Here is a 20105-nt window from a genome sequence, read left to right on the forward strand (position 1 = left end):
GTTGCTTTTTGACCGGTGGTGTGCAGCAGAAAAGGTCACCACAGTGGAGGAGATTAGGGACCTAATCTTATTAGAGGAATTCAAGGTGTATGGCGTATCTGAGGATATTGCTATGTACTTAAATGAGAGGAAAGTCAGGACCTGTTCAGCAGCAGCGGTCCTGGCTGATGAGTATGGTTTGACCCACAGGACGTCTTTTGAGAGACAGCATTATCCTGTGCATGATGAGGGGAGGCCGAAATGGACTCCTACTAGGCCTACAGGGTCCAGTGCTGGGGGTAGTGGTAAGTTTAATGGGGCATGGGCAATCGATGATGCCCGGAAGTTCCAGAATTGTGGGAGTGCAGGACATGTGATGGGTAATTGTTATCGTTTGCACCCGGAAAAGCGCCCGTCTAACCCACCCAGACCAGTGATGTTGATAAATACGCCTGTACGTAACCCTGTTCTGTCTCCACTAGATGGCAAAGGAGTGGATGACCTTTACACACCTTTCAGGAGTAAAGGGTTTGTTTCATTGACAGAGGGAGGTCCTAAAGTGCCGGTGACAATTCTCCGTGATACTGGCGCGTCCCAATCTTTTGTGCAAAGTAGTGTCCTGCCCTTTACGCACCACTCGGAGTTGGGTGCAGGGGTTGTTATTGAGGCTTTTGGAATGCACACGATGAATGTGCCGCTGCATAATGTCTTTCTTGATTGTGCCCTTGTATCAGGACCAGTGGTGATCGGAGTGATGGCTGGCAAACTCCCTATGCAGGGGGTAACGTTGCTCTTGGGCAATGACTTGGCTGGAGGTAAAGTACTGGTGAAACCGGAGGTGACATGCGTGCCAGATACTCGAGTGGCGGAGCAGTATCTCGTGGGCTTCCCAGCCTTTACAGTGGCTGAGGCCACAGACGAATTGGAGGAGGAGAATGAGGAGGATGAGAGTGGGCAGGATGTTGCTAATTCATGTGGCACCATTTCTGTTGGTGTTTCTGATGTTTCGTGTGGCACCGTTCTGGTTAAGGAGGCTACAAGGCCAGAATTAGGCTGCCAGCCTTCCTATAGCTCTAATGTTCATGATGTCTCACTTGTCAGCGGTGATGATCCCAGTATGTCAGTTATTGGTTCTGATATTGTTTCACGTGACCACACTGACTCTCTGCCAGGCACTGGGTATGCTAGGTATGCTTGTCAACCTAGTTACCTGTGTCCTGTACAGCAGGAGCAGTCTTCACAACCTTGTCTAATGAGTGGCAACCATTTTGATCGTGATGGTGCTGGTGTGTGTGCCGCCATTTTGCCTCATGACAGTCCTATTTTTTGTGACACTGTTTTGGCTCATGACGGTGCAGTTTCTTCTGTCATTGTTGCTCATGACAGTGCTAATTTTTGTGGCGCCATTTTGAGTCACAGTGTTAATGAGTGTGCCACCATTTTGAATCCTGACAATGTTACTGTGTGTGGCCCCATTGTTGCTCATGACAGTGCTAGTTTAGGTGAAACCATTTTGGATCCTGACAATGTTACTGTGTGTGGCCCCATTGTTGCTCATGACAGTGATAGTTTAGGTGACACCATTTTGGATCCTGTTGATGTTATTTTGAGTGACACCGTTTTGGATCCTGGCCATGTTATTTTTTGTGGCGCCATTTTGAGTGGTGATCCACATGTTTTTGTGATTGATGAGATGTTACTGTGTTCCAGAGACGGTGGTGACGTGCCTGTGGCGGTACATCCTGCTCTGGGAGATCATGGTTTAATGTCTGCTCCTGGACTGCCGGTGTCAGGAGGAAGGGAGATGGGCCCTGTGGTGGTGCCAGGGACGTGTGGAGTGTCTTGTGTTCCTGTTGGCTATCTTGGCTATCCTGAGTGCAATGAGCCTGTCTCTCATATTGATTCCGGTTTAATGCCTCTTTTTGACAGGTCGGTATCGGTGGAGCGGCCTGTTAAGGTAAAGTTTTTGTTTTGTGGTGATCTGTTCGTGGGTGGATTGGCTTTTAGGCCTGGCGCCTCAGTAGAACAGGTGGTGGTGAGGCCAGATTGGGTGTTTCCACCAGCTCCACTCCATCCAGGCCCAGCGGTGTATGTTTTGGAGGGGACTCGCTTGTGCGGGTGTCAGGGCGATGTTGTTGTTTGTACTAGACAACGGTGTCAAATGTTCCTCGATGGGGAGCATTTGGCGCAGTTAAAGGTTGTGTTCGACAGGGGCCGACCCATTGTCACTTTGTGGTAGTGGCTCACTTTGTGGGTCACAGGTTTTTTGGTGTACAGTTGAGTGTGACTCTTGACCGGGGCTCACACTCAACACAGTACAGGCACTACACATGTTGGAGTGTGTGGTTGCATTTTTTTTGGTAAGGTTGGTAAGTATCTTCTTATTTATTTATTTATGTTCATTCTCTTGGTGATGGTTTCTTTGGGCTATAGTTGGGAGAAGAACATAAATCTTCGGTGTGGGGGTGTTACGTATTACTTTCACATGGTGGAGGGATACTTACTGTCTGTGGTGCATATTCACATTGTGGTTAAGTGTGTTGTCACTAATTGGTGGTTTAATTGATACACACTTCTGTTGTCATTTCCATGTGTTTAAAATGGCCGCTTCTTGTATTTGTCACAGGTGTGGTGATTGAGGCACCACGCCCTATGTAAGCAGGCCAGAGTGCAGTCTGCAGGTGTCGCTCATCACTTGGTCTCCAGAACCTCACCAGAAGTGCTCCTTCATTTGTGCTCTGAGACCTTTCCACCCTTTTGGCAATTTTTGCTGTGCTATTTTTGACCATGTGCTTTGCTTCATTTATATCCTGAACTATGGAGTCTGGAGCACCCAGCTCCCCTATTATTTTGTTCTATTAGTAAATTGCTGTGTAAATAAATAGTTATTTTTGATAACTTTTGTCCAGTGTCCTGTGTCCACCACGTCGCATTCAAGGCCTTGACGAGCCATATGTTAGGCTTGAATGTAACAGTCAGTTTCGTTAGAACCCACTGGGGTCTCTACTGGCAGGGTCGCCTGGTCGGTAGGTTTTGACATGCTTTGACTATCCGCTTTATTTATTTTATCCGCAGTTAACGTCTGTATAAAGCTAGGTAGTAGACTGGCAGCGTAGTCTGCGCTGCGGGCGATCTAGCTTAGGAGAACCGTTTGTGGAGTGTTCACCGCTGGCCATGTCAATATTAATATTATATTAAATACTACACTGATACTCTCCGGCTCGAAGGACCAATTGTAACTGAGGGGTACAATTCCCTGACTGTATTGAATAAGTATGGTATCATTAAACCACTACTGCGTTATGTACATTACTACTGGCCATACAGTACACAGGTATATGTGATGAACACCCACACAATAACACGGCTTAACAAGAAAGTACTGTTTATAATATTTATTAGAAGAGCACCAAGATTATCTTACATTTATTAAGAATGAGAGTTGCGCTTGTAAGGCGAAGAATGTGCATGAATAGGTCAAGAGCGTAAGTCCATGAGCATATTACGAAGGGGATAATTAATACCACCTGTAGCATAAGAATTATATAAGGTACACTCGTAGGTCAGCTGGAGATACTAGGGGGGGGGGGGGTTCCCTCCGGTTGTAAGCCAGCAGGGGAGAGGAATGTTCGGATGCAAAAGTCTGGATCAACGAGGAATCAATAAGCTCCAGCTACGGGAGGCGGTACATATACTCCCTTGATCGGCAGACGAAAGCAGCAGCTATAATCCCAGTATGCTGGACAGCATGGATAAAGCCAGCCAGCCTCTTCCTAGAGACGGGCTCGAGTGATGCTCCTCACGGGTTGATCCCACACAGCAGCGGGGTAGACGGTTCTCTGCTCCAGCAGCCACAGTACCAAAGCAATAATCCAGCCGGAAAAGGCTCTGCATTCACCGGTGTAGATTCTCCTGTGCACGGTACTTCACATTTAACTAGGTCGAACTTGACGTTATTTCACTAAGCTCTGACACTTTTACTATCCTATTCGCACGCGGTTCTAAGTGCTCTATTTAGATGCAGGTTGCTCACTTCACTTGGTCGTTGACTCGTGATGAAGGCTTCAACTTGTTGGGTTAACTCGTTTGAGGGTAACTTGACTTTAGGCTAACTAACTGCTGTATCCACCTGCAACGTATTTATACGTAAGATGAATAATCTAGTGCCAACCTTATTTCTGTCTCGTATTACTGCGCAAACCTGGGCATGTTGAGACATGTCTTAGCGGTGGCTTTGAACTAGACATTGGGGGTATGGCCGTGGCGCCTAGGGGTTCGCTGTCCAATAGGAGAACGAATATTATGGTCTGGCCTGTACCTAGGTAAAGGGATATTCTGTGTATATGTACAAAGAATATACAAGGGATATCAAACGATATACAAATATTATACAATATATCTCAAGTAATAAATATATATATTCGGTTTAATCTGACCCTTTGTAACACCGATATTTTCCGATATCACATTTGAATGCCGATATCGGCCAATAATATCGGTAGGCCGATAATATCGGACATCCCTAATAAAAGATTTACCGTCCAAGCTGAATGAACTATTCTTTCATTGTGGGTGAATCAGAATCATAAAGGTATTTATTGACAAGTAGTTTTCACATACAAGGAATTCGCTTTGGTCATTTTTGGTGCGACATTAACAATAATACAATAAAGAGGTGGAGTAAAATTAAATGAAATATGAACTAAGTTAAGCACAATATAATATAATTATGAAATAAAATATAGCCTAGGGCTGTACAACTGTAAATAAAGAGGTTGAATAAAATAAAATGGGATATAAACTAAATTAAATATAGCACAATAGAATATAGTACAATTATTACAATTATAATATAAAATAGGAATAAGAATAGGCCAGAGCTGTATAACTGGGAAAGATGTGGTCAAGTATATACACTAATTAGAATGAAATAACAATACAGTGGGATGGGATAATTAGCAGGGCTGTGCAATTGGGCAGTTATGTGCAAAGAGTATGAATCAGCGAAGTATGAACATGTATGTTTTGATTGTTTATGCAAGTATTTAGTCCAGTAGGGGTGTGTTAATGTAACACAGTGGGGGGTGTCGGTGAGGGTCCCGAGCCTTGTTGATGAGGCTCACTGCAGAGGGGAAGAAACTGCTCTTGTGGCGTGAGGTTTTGGCCCTAATGGACCGCAGCCTCCTGCCAGAGGGGAGTGTCTCAAACAGGTTGTGACCAGGGTGGTAGGGGTCGGCCACAATCTTACCTGCACACTTCAGGGTTCTGGAGGCGTACAGGTCCTGGAGAGATGGCAGATTGCAGCCGATCACCTTCTCTGCAGAGTGGATGACACTCTGCCTTTGTCCTTGGCCGTGGCTGCAGTGTACCATACTGTGATGGAGGAGGTGAGGATGGACTTGATGATGGCTGTGTAAAAGTGAAGAGGGAGAAGAGATGTGGGCTCAGCACACAGCCCTGCCGGACGCCAGTGTTCAGGGTGAAGTAGGTGAGATCGTCAGTCCTGACGATGGAGAAGTTATCCAGACCAACCTCCTCGGTCAGAAACAGACTTGTCCAGCCAGGTCTCGTTCAGGGTGATGACACAGGCCTCCTAAAAGTTCTTCTCCACCTGACTCCGGAGACATTTGACAGTATTATTACAGGAAGAGGAGGGTTAGTTGATGGGACGTTTCCTCAGTCTGGTGTGTGCGCCCCTCTCCCCGCTTAACTCCTTTCCTGGGGCGGGGGAGGATACGGGGATACAGTAACAGCAGATGGTGTGAAGCTGCAGAGGACTGAGATCCTCCTGGGTGTAGGTGTGTCTGTTGTTGCACCCCAGGGTGTAACGCAGCACGTTTAGAGTCAGTGATTATCCATAGAACAATTACCTGGTAATTAATATGTAATGATTTGGTCATTACTAATATGTAAGTAAATACTACCAGTAACTTAAGTGATGAACAGGTACATTTGTTATTGTAATAACAATTAATAGAAATATAATAATAAATGTACTGACTATACCTATACTACTATGCACTCAGAGAGTTATGCAACACTACTCAATCCACTCCTCCAGGTGGGCTAACGTTTTCACAGAGGTCTAGCAGCTGGTTAATGTTAAGCTACCCTCACTACCTGGCTAGCTTAGTCTCATATGCAGAGTGATACTGAAGAAAGGAAATATACATCATAGCCAGGCTCTGGTTATTATACCACGGCTATGAACCAATCAGATTGCTTGATTTGAGCTACCCATAGATATACTATATATATATAGTGTGTGTGTGTGTTTATAGTATGTGTGAAATTATGGGCAGGATGAATCAGCTTTATTCTTTTGGTGGAGTGTTCATTTAGGAAAAACAACGTGTCTCTAGCTGTCTGTCTGTCTTTATGTCTGTCTGTCTCTATCTGTCTGTCTTTGTCAGGCTTTATGTCTGTCTGCAGGGCCGCCTCAGGGGGTGTGCGAGCAGTGCGGTCGCACAGGGCCTCGCGGGAAGGGGGGCCTCGCAAAAAAAAAAAAAATTATTAATTTTTTTTTATTTTGCGAGGCCCCCCTTCCCGCGAGGCCCTTTTTCATCACAGACCTAAAATCTAGTTTTGCTTATATGCTTATATATTTCACATTAGACACGTTTGTAGAATGTGTCTGACTTGTTCCTGGGTCTGCAGTCCTGCAGACATACTCACTATTGGAGCTCAGCTTCTGGGGTTCTGCAGCAGCAGGCAGGTTTCAACGAAGGGAGTGGTTTTACTTACATCATGTGTAGTAGTACGCCGGCGCCGCGTGAGTCAGCTGCGTTTGACTATTTCGCGCGTGCAGCTTTTGACTATGCTTAGTTATGCCAGCCAAGACGAAGAAAGAGGTCAGTCATTATCATCATTATCAGTCGGTCGGTCACCAAGGAACGTTGACGAAAGGCCTCTCGCTAGCGGGACAAATGGCCGGAGCCTTGTCATGGTATAGCCATGATGATGTTGTGTCGGCTAGTAGCTAGCTTAGCTAAAGGCTAACTAGCGTTAGCTAACCTATTCAGAGGAGCGAGGCGAGGCGAGTGGATGTCTTTTCAAAAGAAGGAGAAGAGAACTTGTGAGCAGATAAATCTGTTAGGCAGCAATACGCCGAAAGGTGTCCAGTCTGCCGGAAAGTACTCGAAGAAGAAGAAGAAGAAATTACACCGTGGCATGGGCCAAGAAAGTCTCCTTCCAACTTTACCATTGGCGCCGGCGTTGATACTGCGTTATGGTGAGTCAACCTATGATTATATACCCGCCGTGGACCTGTCTCTCTTTCTCTCTCTCTGGAGCCAAACTGGTCGACTAGCTAATACTACTAGTAGCTAACGGTGTGTGCCTGATTGAGCTAACTGTTAGCCAGTTAGCTGTTTAGCGTCAGCTGGGAACGTTCGTTTGATGCTATCAGTTAACCTTGAGAATAGCAGGCCCTTTGACAGAAGATGTAGTCGGGCCTGCACCATGACAAGGCTCTGGCCATAGCTTCTTTTTGTCCCGCCAGCGAGAGGCCTTTCATCAACGTGGAGACCTGTGTTGCGGCCTTTCGCCCTGCGTTCCTCGTGCAGGTAAGATGTCATGACATTACCCCACTCTTCCTTCCTTCCCCTCCCGAATGTTTTGTTAATAACGATGTTTTTTTCCAGGCAAAACATATGCTACTTCACAACATTTGGAGATACGACATGTGCTGTGTGTGAATGTCTTGGTCGTTTGTGTAGCTTGGGTAGCGTTGGGCCGTTGGCCAAAGCTGTGTGTGTCACAGTACCTGGCTAGCCTATTTAGCTGATGTCGGCCATTGGCTCCTTGCTGCTTTGGTTTCTCTATAGACCCTCTTCTCTTTGGATTTAAGTGTTGATCTTTGTCCTTTTTGATCTCTCATACATGCTCTCTCTCTAACACACACACATGCTCTCTCTCTCTCTCTCTCTCTCTCTCTCTCTCTCTCTCTCTCTCTCTCTCTCTCTCTCTCTCTCTCATACATGCTCTCTCTCTAACACACATGCTCTCTCTCTCTCTCTCTCTCTTTCTAACACACACAGTCTGCCTATGGCGGCCTTTCTCGATGGCTAGGCTGTGCTCGCTGAGTCTGTATAGTCAAGGATCTTCAGTCACAGTGCTCAGGTATTCTGCCACTGTGTACTCTCTGTTTAGGGCCAAATAGCATTTCAATTTCTTTCTAATGTGTCTCTCTCTCTCTCTCTCTCTCTCTGTACACTGTATATTGACTGTAGAACGGGAGCTCTCTCTCGCTCTCTCTTTTGCTATATGTTGACTGTATAATGCCCCGCCTCGGGCAGCGCTATTATTTAAGAATATGTTGACTGTATAAAAAAAAAAAAAAAATATATATATATATATATATATATATATATATATATTTTTTTTTTTTTTTTTTTTTAACCTTTTGGGGGGGGGGGCTCGCGTTAAATCTCGCACAGGGCCTCGCATTTCTCCCAGGCGGCCCTGTCTGTCTGTCTTTATCTGTCTGTCTGTCTTTATCGGTCTGCCAGTCTATGTCTGTCTTTCTGTCTGTCTCTATCAGTCTTTCTGTCTGTCTGTCTTTATCTGTCCATCTTTCTCTCTGTCTTTCTGCCTGCCTGCCTGCCTGCCTGTCTGTCTCAGTTTACACCTGACAGGTGCAAGGACAGGATAGAGAGAGAGAAAGAGAGAGAGGGGAGTATCTGTGTGAGTTAGAGAGGTGGAAACAAAGAGAGAGAGAGGTGGAGAGAGAAGCAGAGGAAGAGAAAGAAGGAGGAAAATGGAGTCAGCTGTTACCAACACATGCCAGGCAGAAGACAGTGACACGGAGCGGGTCGGTTCTTAAGTCTCGACTGGATAAGTTCCATCTGGTTTCTAACAGAAAGTTGATCCAGCTAACCAACCAACCTCTTGGAATCAGGAGTGTCTGTCTGGAAGAAGGAACAGTCCACTCACCACTGGAGTTTACTAGGATTCACTGCTTCATTCAGACAGAATCGCCAAGACTGTCTTGTTTTTTTGCCTTTAGTTGGACTATCAAATTTCCTACCTTGGAACTCTGGACCGTCTGATCAGTAGGGGTTTTAAAGTTGTTAAGTCTGTCATCTGTCTAGTCTACTGTTCAGTCTATCATCTATCTAGCCTACTGTATGTTCAGTCTATCATCTATCTAGCCTACTGTCTGTTCAGTATGTCATCTATCTAGTCTACAGTTCAGTCTATCTAGTCTACAGTTCAGTCTATCATCTATCTAGTCTACAGTTCAGTCTCATCTATCTAGTCTACTATGTGTTCAGTCTGTCATCTATCTAGTCTACAGTTCAGTCTATCATCTATCTAGTCTACTGTTCAGTCTATCATCTATCTAGTCTGCTGTTCAGTCTCATCTATCTAGTCTACAGTTCAGTCTATCATCTATCTAGTCTACAGTTCAGTCTCATATCTAGTCTACTGTTCAGTCTGTCATCTATCTAGTCTACTGTTCAGTCGCATCTATCTAGTCTGCTGTTCAGTCTCATCTATCTAGTCTACTGTTCAGTCTGTCATTGATTTAGTGTAGTCTACTGACTAACTAACTAACTAGCAGTATAACTAGCTAATTAACTAGCACAGTGTTTATGTAGAGTCAAAACCATGCTAACTAGCACGGTGCTTCTGTATGTAGAGTCAGAACCATGCTAACTAGCACGGTGCTTCTGTATGTAGAGTCAGAACCATGCTAACTAGCACGGTGCTTCTGTATGTAGAGTCAGAACCATGCTAACTAGCACGGTGCTTCTTTATGTAGAGTCAGAACCATGCTAACTAGCACAGTGCTTCTGTATGTAGAGTCAGAACCATGCTAACTAGCACAGTGCTTCTGTAGAGTCAGAGCCATGCTAACTAGGGGGTCATCCCTATGTTCCCCGGGTCCTATGTTCCCTGGGTCCTATGTTCCCCGATTGATTGATTGATTGATTGATTGATTGATTGATTGAACATTTTATAAATTTTTATTATTTTATTAATTATTAATGTCCGCCTTGTTTCGAACTGGTTAAGCTTAGGCCCTCTTTCGAAGTTGGTTAAGGTTAGAGTTTGGAATCAGGGCTGGTGGTCTGACTATCTATCGCTACCGGGGGAACATGGGACCCGGGGAACATAGACATGCTCCCCTAACTAGCACGGTGCTTCTGTATGTAGAGTCAGAACCATGCTAACTAGCACGGTGCTTCTGTATGTAGAGTCAGAACCATGCTAACTAGCACGGTGCTTCTGTATGTAGAGTCAGAACCATGCTAACTAGCACGGTGCTTCTGTAAAGTCAGAACCATGCTAACTAGCACGGTGCTTCTGTATGTAGAGTCAGAACCATGCTAACTAGCACGGTGCTTCTGTAAAGTCAGAACCATGCTAACTAGCACGGTGCTTCTGTATGTAGAGTCAGAACCATGCTAACTAGCACGGTGCTTCTGTAAAGTCAGAACCATGCTAACTAGCACGGTGCTTCTGTATGTAGAGTCAGAACCATGCAGTCTTTGGCAGAGGAGATCCAGAGTTTCTCCAGGAGTCGTTTGAGGAGCCATTGTACCAGGGTGACCTCGCTCAGCGGACGACGTATCATTGAGACCTGGAAGGGCTCCATGGTCACTGTGGTAGATGATCCAGCCTCTCCAGAGAGCACTCTGGGATATATTCCAGACTCTTCCTGGGACCTGCAGGTCGGGATAATAAAACCGTTCCTATTGCTAGGTGAGTTTACTGGTTTAACTAACCAACTAACTAACTTAAAGGTGCTATGTGGAATGATCAGAAATTCCTTCTCATTAATGACAACAGTGTCCATTAAGTGACCTGCAGTCAGCATCATGTTGCTCGTGCTCGCGGAAATTAATGGTGTGAGATTACAGTGAAATTAAAACTTTAAATATATAATCAATAACAGGCAGAGTACCATTTTCTGGAAGATGCTTCAGGTTGTGTGTAAACGTTATAATTAAAATATCTTTAATTTCAAGTAGTTACTTAAGCTAAACTTTCCATTTTCAAATTGGTAGCATATCTCCAGGAGTCTACTCAGAGAGGTGTCTACTCACGGATAACACATTTGCCGTAACAACCTATGAAGTCTGAAATATTGGAATTTCTACCATTTTGAATTGAGATCATTGATAGGCCAAACCATAGATCCAATGGTTCAGATCCAATACAATTTCAGAAAAATTTGTTCTAAATGGGAAGGGATTTCCACCAAACTTGGCAAATATGTTTGCCTCACAATAACAAGGAGGCCTGTGACGTTCTGAGTTATCTGGCCTCATGGTGGCGTGGTCAAAAAGTGGATTGAGAATTCTGGTTTGTCTAGTTTGTAATGTAAAGATTCCAGCAGAAATTACCTACCATGATTCAGCAAACACAGAGATAATCTGATGACGTTAACCTCATGTGAACCGTAATCCGATACAGGAAGGATTTTAATGCATTTTCAGGGCAAACTTCAAATGAAACTGCTGCACCTCAGCATGGTGATCCATAAGCCTATACAGTTGCTTCTAGAAAGATATATTTCCATTCATAGTAGGTTCACATACTGCAACTGTTACCCGGGTCATTATTTTCCTCTGCTGGATTGCCATAGATATAGATTTATCATTGAAACACATTTAATTACTCTGAAATATTCCATTTTGGCATCAGCTGCTGTGATGTAAAACTAATTTCACCAAATATTACCATATATTACCAAATATTACCAAAATGGCTGTACAAAATAATGACCTATCCCATCTTTAAAGAGAACTTGGAGGAAGACTGTCTACATGGCTCAATAATGAAATAATAATAATAAAACTGTCAATCATTTAGAAACACCTCTTTTTATTATTATTAGTTAGGATTCATCTGGTGTTTTGTGGAATTATAGGATTCATCTTTAACGCTCTTAACGTTTGTGTGTCTGTCTGTGTGTGTGTGTGTGTGTGTGTGTGCGCGTGTGCGTGTGTGCGTGTGTGTGTGTGTGTGTGTGTGTGTAGGCTCTCAGGATGCAGCCCATGACTTTGCGACTCTGAGGAAATACAAGGTAGCTGTACTGAGCTTCTAGAGCAGTTTCTGGTGTCAACAGTCAGTGTCCCAGTATCTACCATGAGAAGATCACAGATTCTTTGGTTTGCATTTAGCTCCAAAACAAATATCCTACTGTGAGCGAGTGTCATTGATCAGTGTAGCAGCTGTGAGTGTCATTGATCAGTGTAGCAGCAGTGAGTCTCATTGATCAGTGTAGCAGCAGTGAGTCATTGATCAGTGTAGCAGCAGTGAGTCATTGATCAGTGTAGCAGCAATGAGTCATTGATCAGTGTAGCATCAGTGAGTCTCATTGATCAGTGTATCAGCAGTGAGTCATTGATCAATGTAGCAGCAGTGAGTCATTGATCAGTGTAGCAGCAGTGAGTCATTGATCAGTGTAGCAGTAGTGAGTCTTGATTGATTGATTGATTGATTGAAAAGTTTATTAACAGATTGCAGAATGGGTACAGTACAGTACAGCTCAATACATACATTTGTAAAGGGGATGCAGACCAGAGAAAGACTTTCGTCTTGTTTACATCAGGGTCCCCCATTTTCAATTCATCATAACATATATGACATACATGACATACAGATAGACAGTACTGCTACATCTATACATTTATGACATATCAGATTTGCAAATACAGTACTGTTTGTGATACAAAAAGTGTCCAGAAAAAGAGTGTATATACATTTGACGTAGAAACTGTACATTGGAGGAGGTTGGGTGGGTGGGTGGGGGCTGTACATTGGAGGGGGGGGGGGCACTGTACTCTGTACATTGGAATACTGACAAAGCCATACTTGGTAATTTACTGTACAACTGGGTTAAGACATTTGTAGGGGCCAGTTTCGAATTGCAGTCTCCCGTAGGTGTTCTTTGAGAGTGTTTTTGAAAGTGGGTAGTGATTCGCATTCCTTTACAGCTTTGGGTAGGGCGTTCCACATTGATGTGGCATAATTGCGAAACGTGTTTAGTCCCTTGTTTGAGCCGAATCTGGGTTTAACATGATTTGTGGAGCTCCCTCTGGTGTTGTGATCGTGGTATTCACTGACCTTTGGGAAGTATTTTGACATGTACATGGGTACCTTGGTCGCGTAGTGTATCTTGTAGACCAGGCCCATTGCCAGTTGCTGTACTCTGTCGTCTACTCTAAGCCATCCTAGGTTGTCAAAGTGGGCCGGGGTGAGGTGGGTTCTAGGAGTAAGGTCAAGCAGTAGTCTGACCAGCTTGTTTTGAGATGTTTGTAATTTGTTTTTTAGTGCCTTTGAGGTGCTTTGGTACCATGAGGTGCAAGCATAGTCGTAGTACCCTTGAATGAGTGCTCCTGCTAGAGTCTTCAGGGTGTTCTTGTTTACCAGAGAGGAGATCCGGTACAAGAATTCATTGATCAGTGTAGCAGCAGTGAGTCATTGATCAGTGTAGCAGCAGTGAGTCATTGATCAGTGTAGCAGCAGTGAGTCATTGATCAGTGTAGCAGCAGTGAGTCATTGATCAGTGTAGCAGCAGTGAGTCATTGATCAGTGTAGCAGCAGTGAGTCATTGATCAGTGTAGCAGCAGTGAGTCATTGATCAGTGTAGCAGCATTGCAGAGATATTCCATTCTAAAATTTCACAGAGAGGCTCCCCCTTTGTCACTTTGTTTATTCCAATGAAATGTCCTTTGATTGGTTAGAAGGGCGAGCCTCGGCCCTCTGAGCAAAATCCAAACAAAAAGTCATACAAACTCTACCTTTAAATATTCTCTCCTCTATCCTCCTCTTCTCACCTCTCTCATTCTCTCCTCTCGTCTTGCCCTCTCCTCTCTTCTTGCCCTCTCCTTCCCTCCCTCCTCTACTTGTTTCTCCTCCTTTCCCCCCCTGTCCTCTCCTCTCTTCTTCCCCATTTAATTTCCTTTCCCATCACCTCCTCTCTCTCATATTCTTTCCTCTCTCCTCTCCTTTCTTCTCCTCTCCCATCCTCTTATTTCCTCTCCTTTCCCCTCTCTCCTCCTCTGCTCTCCTCTCTCTCCTCTCCTCTTCTTTCCTATCTCCTCTTCTCACCTCTCCTCTATCTCCTCTCCTCTTCCCAGGTGTCTCACATCCTGAATGTGGCCTATGGAGTGGAGAATGCCTTCCCTGATCTGTTCGTCTATCGAACCTTGAGCATCATGGATCACCCAGACACTGACATCACGTCCTGTCTCTCTGACTGCAGCGACTTCATTGACCAGACGAAACAGGAGGTAGCTAGCCCCTATATATGTTTGTTTTTGTGGGCACGTGTTTGATCTGTTGTGTTGTGCTCTGTCGTAGTGTGTTTAGTTCTATTGGGTATATATATACCGGTATTCATCACTTAAGTTCCTGGAAATTACAGGGTAAATATCGGGGAAGTTAAACGCATTGTCTTGTTTTCTTCTGCTTTACCTACATTTAATTACCAGTAGGAACCAATAAATATTATATACGTGTGGATTCACACAAGGAAGTTACACCATAAGTCCCGGGTAATTACACTGTACAACACAGGCTGTATTATAAAGTGTTACCGGATTTAGTTAGGATCTTAACCTCCATTCGAATTTAGGATCTTAACCTCCATTAGGATTTAGTTAGGATCTTAACCTCCATTAGGATTTAGGATCTTAACCTCCATTAGGATTTAGGATCTTAACCTCCATTAGGATTTAGTTAGGATCTTAACCTCCATTAGGATTTAGGATCTTAACCTCCATTAGGATTTAGGATCTTAACCTCCATTAGGATTTAGTTAGGATCTTAACCTCCATTAGGATTTAGGATCTTAACCTCCATTAGGATTTAGTTAGGATCTTAAATTGAGCTGTACAGTAGGATCCCCCAAATGGGGAAACCCTGCTGTCGCTCCGTGACAAAGCACATAAAACAATGCACTAATCATGTAGAAATATAGTCATATTGCATATCAGATTAAACAAGAAAAACTCTGCTACAAGCATATACAAGTTATATTAACACACACCAAACACAACTCCAACACCAAGCAAATTCATTTTCAAATATCAAAATCTAGCAAAATAAAATCTTCTGCATCCCAGCTGAAACCAGATGATTTAAATGTGAGGAAATAACATGTCATGATCTAGTCCTAAGAGAGAGGAGACCCAGGGCTTTCGATGGACATAGACATTTCATAAAACTACACTACCCAGCTCACGCCAGCCTCTGTCAAAGCTGTTTGAAAATATTCTTAGTGAAGAATTCTGACGTTATTTTCTGTGAACGTCTAGAAAAGAAAACACGGCTCAATTTGATGGTGGAGCTATGCACATTATAAAAAAGTAACTGTACTTGGAGTCGATTTCATTCACGGCCTTTGCTGCCCTGTAACGGGTGCCTGGTGGTACTAAATCCAGGTTTAACTCTGCCATTGTAAAGAGGAGATTTGGCCCGATCCATAGATGTATGATGTGACCATAATAAGGTAATTTATACGCCTAATATTCTATATTAATATTTCATATTGCATGTGTCCGGATGGCAAAATTATGTACTGTATCTACAAAAAACCCTGTAAATTATCTGCCCTTTGTTAATTTGCTTAGATTTAGATTTTTTCTCAACAAGGTGCTGAATGAGCGTCTGCATGGTGTTATTCACCGTCAAAAAAAATAAAGATAATAATAATTTATATTCTCCTTTGGTTCATTACAATTTACTCAAGCATAGTAACATACACAATATTTCGGACACTGAAATACATTCCTCGAGGTCGATAGATGTCGATAGATACCAAGAACATGCAAATGGACCTTGTAGAAGTGGAGCAATCTTCAATTTACATACAGTATGTACTTTTAGGCGAATTTTTTGAAAATATGGCTAGGGTTTAACAAGTTAACCTCCATTAGGATTTAGTTATTTAGTAACCTCCATAGTTCAATCTATTGCACAGTAACTAGACTAAGTGTTATGTGATGAATTAATAGTTTATTTATTCCATAATAACTAAATAACTGAGGTAATGTGATGAATTTATAGTTTATCGATTGCATAGTAACTAGACTAACTTTGAGGTGATGAATTAATAGTTTATCTATTGCATAGTAACTAGACTAATTGTGATATGATGAATTAATTAATTAATACTTTATCTAGTGCATAGTAACTAGAGTAACTGTGAGGTGATGTGATTCATTAATAGTTTATCTATTGCATAGTAACTAGACTAACTGTGAGGTGATGTATTAATAGTTTATCTATTGCATAGTAACTAGACTAACTGTGTGGTGATGTGATGAATTAATAGTTTATCTATTGCATAATAACTAGACTAACTGTGAGGTGATGAATTCATAGTTTATTTATTGCATAGTAACTAGACTAACTATGAGGTGATGCATTAATTATTAATCGATAATCGAAGATTTATTCAGAATTGGAAAATCGATTTTTTTTAACCCAGCCCTAATAGCAAACAGCACCATGTGAGAGAAGTACTCAGTGAATACTTGTTTCGTGCATGAATGATGTAATGACTCTTGCTGTTTGTGTTCAGAATAGTATAGGCTAACGTGGCTATTATGGTTATTATTAGCTGGGTTTCACCATGAGAAGCTTTTTAATTAATATACTATAACATATACTCCTCTTATCCTCTCCCCTCTGCTCTCCTCTTCTTTCCTACTCTCCTCTCCTCTCATCTCTCCCCTCTTCTCCTCTGCTCTCCTCTGCCCTCCTCTCCTCTCCTGTGCTATCCTCTCCTGTGCTCTCATCTCATCTGCTCTCCTCTGCTCTGCTCTTCTCTGCTCTCCTCTGCTCTCCTCTCCTCCCCTCTCCTCTCCTCTCCTGCTCTTCTCTCTCCCTCTTCTATCTCCTCTCCTACCTATCCCTAAATAATGCATGTTGAGTTTTTCTCTTGTATAATGAATGAGTGTTGGATATCAGATCTCAGTGTCATACACGCTTTTAGTGACCAGCCTGCTATTCACCCTAACCTGATACCACACACACACACACACACACACACACACACACACACACACACACACACACACACACACACACACACACACACACACACACACACACACACACACACACACACACACACACACACACACACACACACACACACACACACACACACACACACACACACACACACACACACACACACACACAGTGATAATAGTTGTGGGTAGCAGCAGTGACTTCAGTCCTGATAATCAATCTATGATGCTTTTAGATGGAAATGATGATCTCATATTACAGCCTGATTAATAAGGCCTAGAAATTAGTACGAGGACACTACTTAAGAGATCATTAGTGGTGTATTAACGAGGAGAGAGGTGATTAGTAATGCCTTCATTTATTTATGATAAAACACAAGATACTTGCGCCCATTATAAATAAATGAAGGCATTACTAATCACATCTCTACTCGTCCTCTACCTCTCTACTCCTCTAATCGAGCAGAGAGGTGATTAGTAATGCCTTAATTAAATTGATACGGAGTGGATTAGTAATGTGTTAATTTGCTAGCTTGTAATGTACCATGGTCAGAGCTTCACGTTACATGGTTTACATGGAGAGATGGTTTAGTGAAGCAGTGGAACAGTGATCTGTCCTACAGGCTACATGACCATCACACAGTAAATGCTGGAGCTTCAGGGGCTCATTCAGGCTGCGCTGCTAGTATCCTAAGGCTGTGATCACATTGGACACCTTTTTGAACGTGCCTGCGCCTTTTTTCTATTGTTTCCAATGGTTTCGTTGCGACAGGCGCGCTCCTCCACACTACACTCCTCGCTTATTTGCAAATGACGCTTTTTTGGGCGCTTTCAGTTAAAAAGGTCAACAACATCAATGTCACCTTCTTGTCGACGGACCAATCAAATCTACAGAGGGATTACAAATCTGAGGTAACTGAAGAGAAATCGATGGCAAAACAAACCTATTGATAATGAAGGAGAAGCTAATTTTGGCAGTTTCCAACAAACCTTATTTGTATGACTGGGTCTTATGGTCTTATCACGACGAGATATGAACAGCAATGCCTGTAGGGCTGTGAGTAGTAATCAATGTAATTTATGTAACATTGCTCGCTTCGCTTACTCTGCAGTGATAATGTTCCACATTTAGTATACAGTGTCACGCCACAGCACCAGCACTAACGAAGGGTTATGTATATAACCCAGTTCTATGAGTTATGGTGCGCTCAGCACCTGTCTGCACTGTACTTAACTTCGTGCACGAGCACTGAATAAAAAATTCCACCATGTACCTTTACATCCCAACATCCGTCTGACCACACCCCCTTCCGCTTACCTTCATAAGCAGGTGTGTGGTCACCTACTCGCCTCCTTCCCAAACTTTCACCACAAGGCGAGATCAAGGGCCGCAGCGGCGTCCAGGTGCTGAGCGCACCATAACTCATAGAACTGGGTTATATACATAACCATTCGTTCTATGTCGTTATGGCTTGCTCAGCACCTGTCTGCAACAGGGGCTGAGCGGGAGCCATAGCCCGACAAATGTACCCCGCTGAGGCCCCCCACAACCATCAGACCGGGGAGGACCGAGCCCCCCCGACCCTCCCTAATGGAGGATACCCCCCCTATTGGAGGTTCACGGGAGGGCGACGGATCCGACTGTGCGAAGAGGCACTCAAGGCATCAAGACCCCACCAGGTGGTCACTTAGTGACACCGCCCCCCACATCGCCAGCGTATACGGATAAGGTCCCTCCAAGAGCGGGCCCTTACCCCCCAATAGCACACCGCCTGGCATACTGACCCTGCAGAACAGGCAGTCAGCATGGCCGTAAGCACTCAAAAGGTTAACCAACGGAAGCAGGCAGCGTACCGGGGAAACCAGGCAACAGGCTGTAACCTGAGCCTGGAGCACTGTGGACGAGACAGGCGCCAAAGGAGTCAGCTGAAAACAGCCCTCCCGGCGGAAGGGGCGGATGCTGGCGTTGTTGATCACCATGACGAAGCCTCCATCAAAAAAAAACCCACCCAGAGGGGTCAAGGCAGAGAAGGCTGACATGATTGGCAGACGTCATGAACGTGCAGGGGCACACTCAACCGGACAACCCGGAAGTTGACACTGCTCCAACACACCAGGGAATCAACCACCCTGTCGTTACCATATGCGGTGGTTGTTCCTATAACCCCTCAAGAAAAAGGGGGTTATCCCAGGTCTACGGTATCAACAAAACTTTACTTCGGACCGGGCCCGGCGGCTCGGGAAGCACACAGGGTTACCAGAGGAGGTCCAGAAGACCACCCCAACAGCCCTCTCTCCGCCATGCGTGAGAGAGGTGCGGAGAAGAGAACCAGCCCCTCATGATAGTGCCAGGTACAAAAGAGTACCCAACAAGGGTCTCCATAACGCCTAACCTTGTGACGCCCCGGGCCGACCCGGCCTTTTTCCCCCTGAAAAAAGCCCAAGTCCCTCAGGGTACCAGAACAGCAGATCTGCATCCCCGGCGGACAAACGGGTTAACTGACCTGGACCAGCGTGACCAGAACCAGTCCCGTGCCCTAACCACGCCGACATGCCTACTCCAGGAGAAGGGGCAGATATGCGTGTTGATCTAAAACATGAAAAGAGGGCGCCACCCAGACGGGCCGGTGTGAACCGCGCTCGGTGGCCCACCCCAAGGGCGTGAGACCCCTCTACCTATGTTCAGATCCATTCCGTTATCATCCCCCAGATATGAACGAGAATCCATCGAGAACCAGTAACAGGTTCTCAGAAGAGGACAAAAACCTACATCCCAGTTGCTTTATAAAAACGCCGTTTTAACAACAAGCAACCAAGGCGTACTAGCTACCCGCATGATTCTTAACAGAAACACCCCAAGCTAGCACCATGCATGCGTCGGGACACAACCACATCAATGAATAGGCTATTTAGACCCTTCATTGAATCCCCAAGGCGCCTGGGAGACACGACAAGAAGGGTGTGGTGCTTCCTATACTCCACACTCTTTTATTTAAAAAGAAGGAAGCACCAACTGACATGAATCCCATTTGACACAGCTGAGGGTAAAAACTATTCACATTTTTACATCCAGTCACCCCTACCACAGAGGATTTTAGACTGAAATTCCCCAGAGAGCCTTCCCACGTG

The 20105-nt window shown here is 44.2% G+C and overlaps 1 protein-coding gene across 1 annotated transcript in view; it reads left to right on the forward strand.

Moving 5' to 3' along the window:
* Window positions 1–10466: 10466 nt before the first annotated feature.
* Window positions 10467–20105, forward strand: part of LOC311228123 (dual specificity protein phosphatase 19-like) — a gene marked incomplete at both ends in the record, with an annotated part of 39235 nt that continues 29596 nt past the window's right edge. The window contains 3 exons of the mRNA XM_084314036.1: window positions 10467–10689; window positions 11970–12016; window positions 14076–14228. Of these exons, the coding sequence (XP_084170162.1) occupies window positions 10467–10689; window positions 11970–12016; window positions 14076–14228 (423 nt within the window). The remainder of the gene's footprint in view (window positions 10690–11969; window positions 12017–14075; window positions 14229–20105) is intronic.

The sequence above is a fragment of the Notolepis coatsorum genome (assembly GCF_963971535.1).
Source record: "Notolepis coatsorum genome assembly, chromosome: 5".
In the NCBI taxonomy this organism is placed as follows: Eukaryota; Metazoa; Chordata; class Actinopteri; order Aulopiformes; family Paralepididae; genus Notolepis; species Notolepis coatsorum.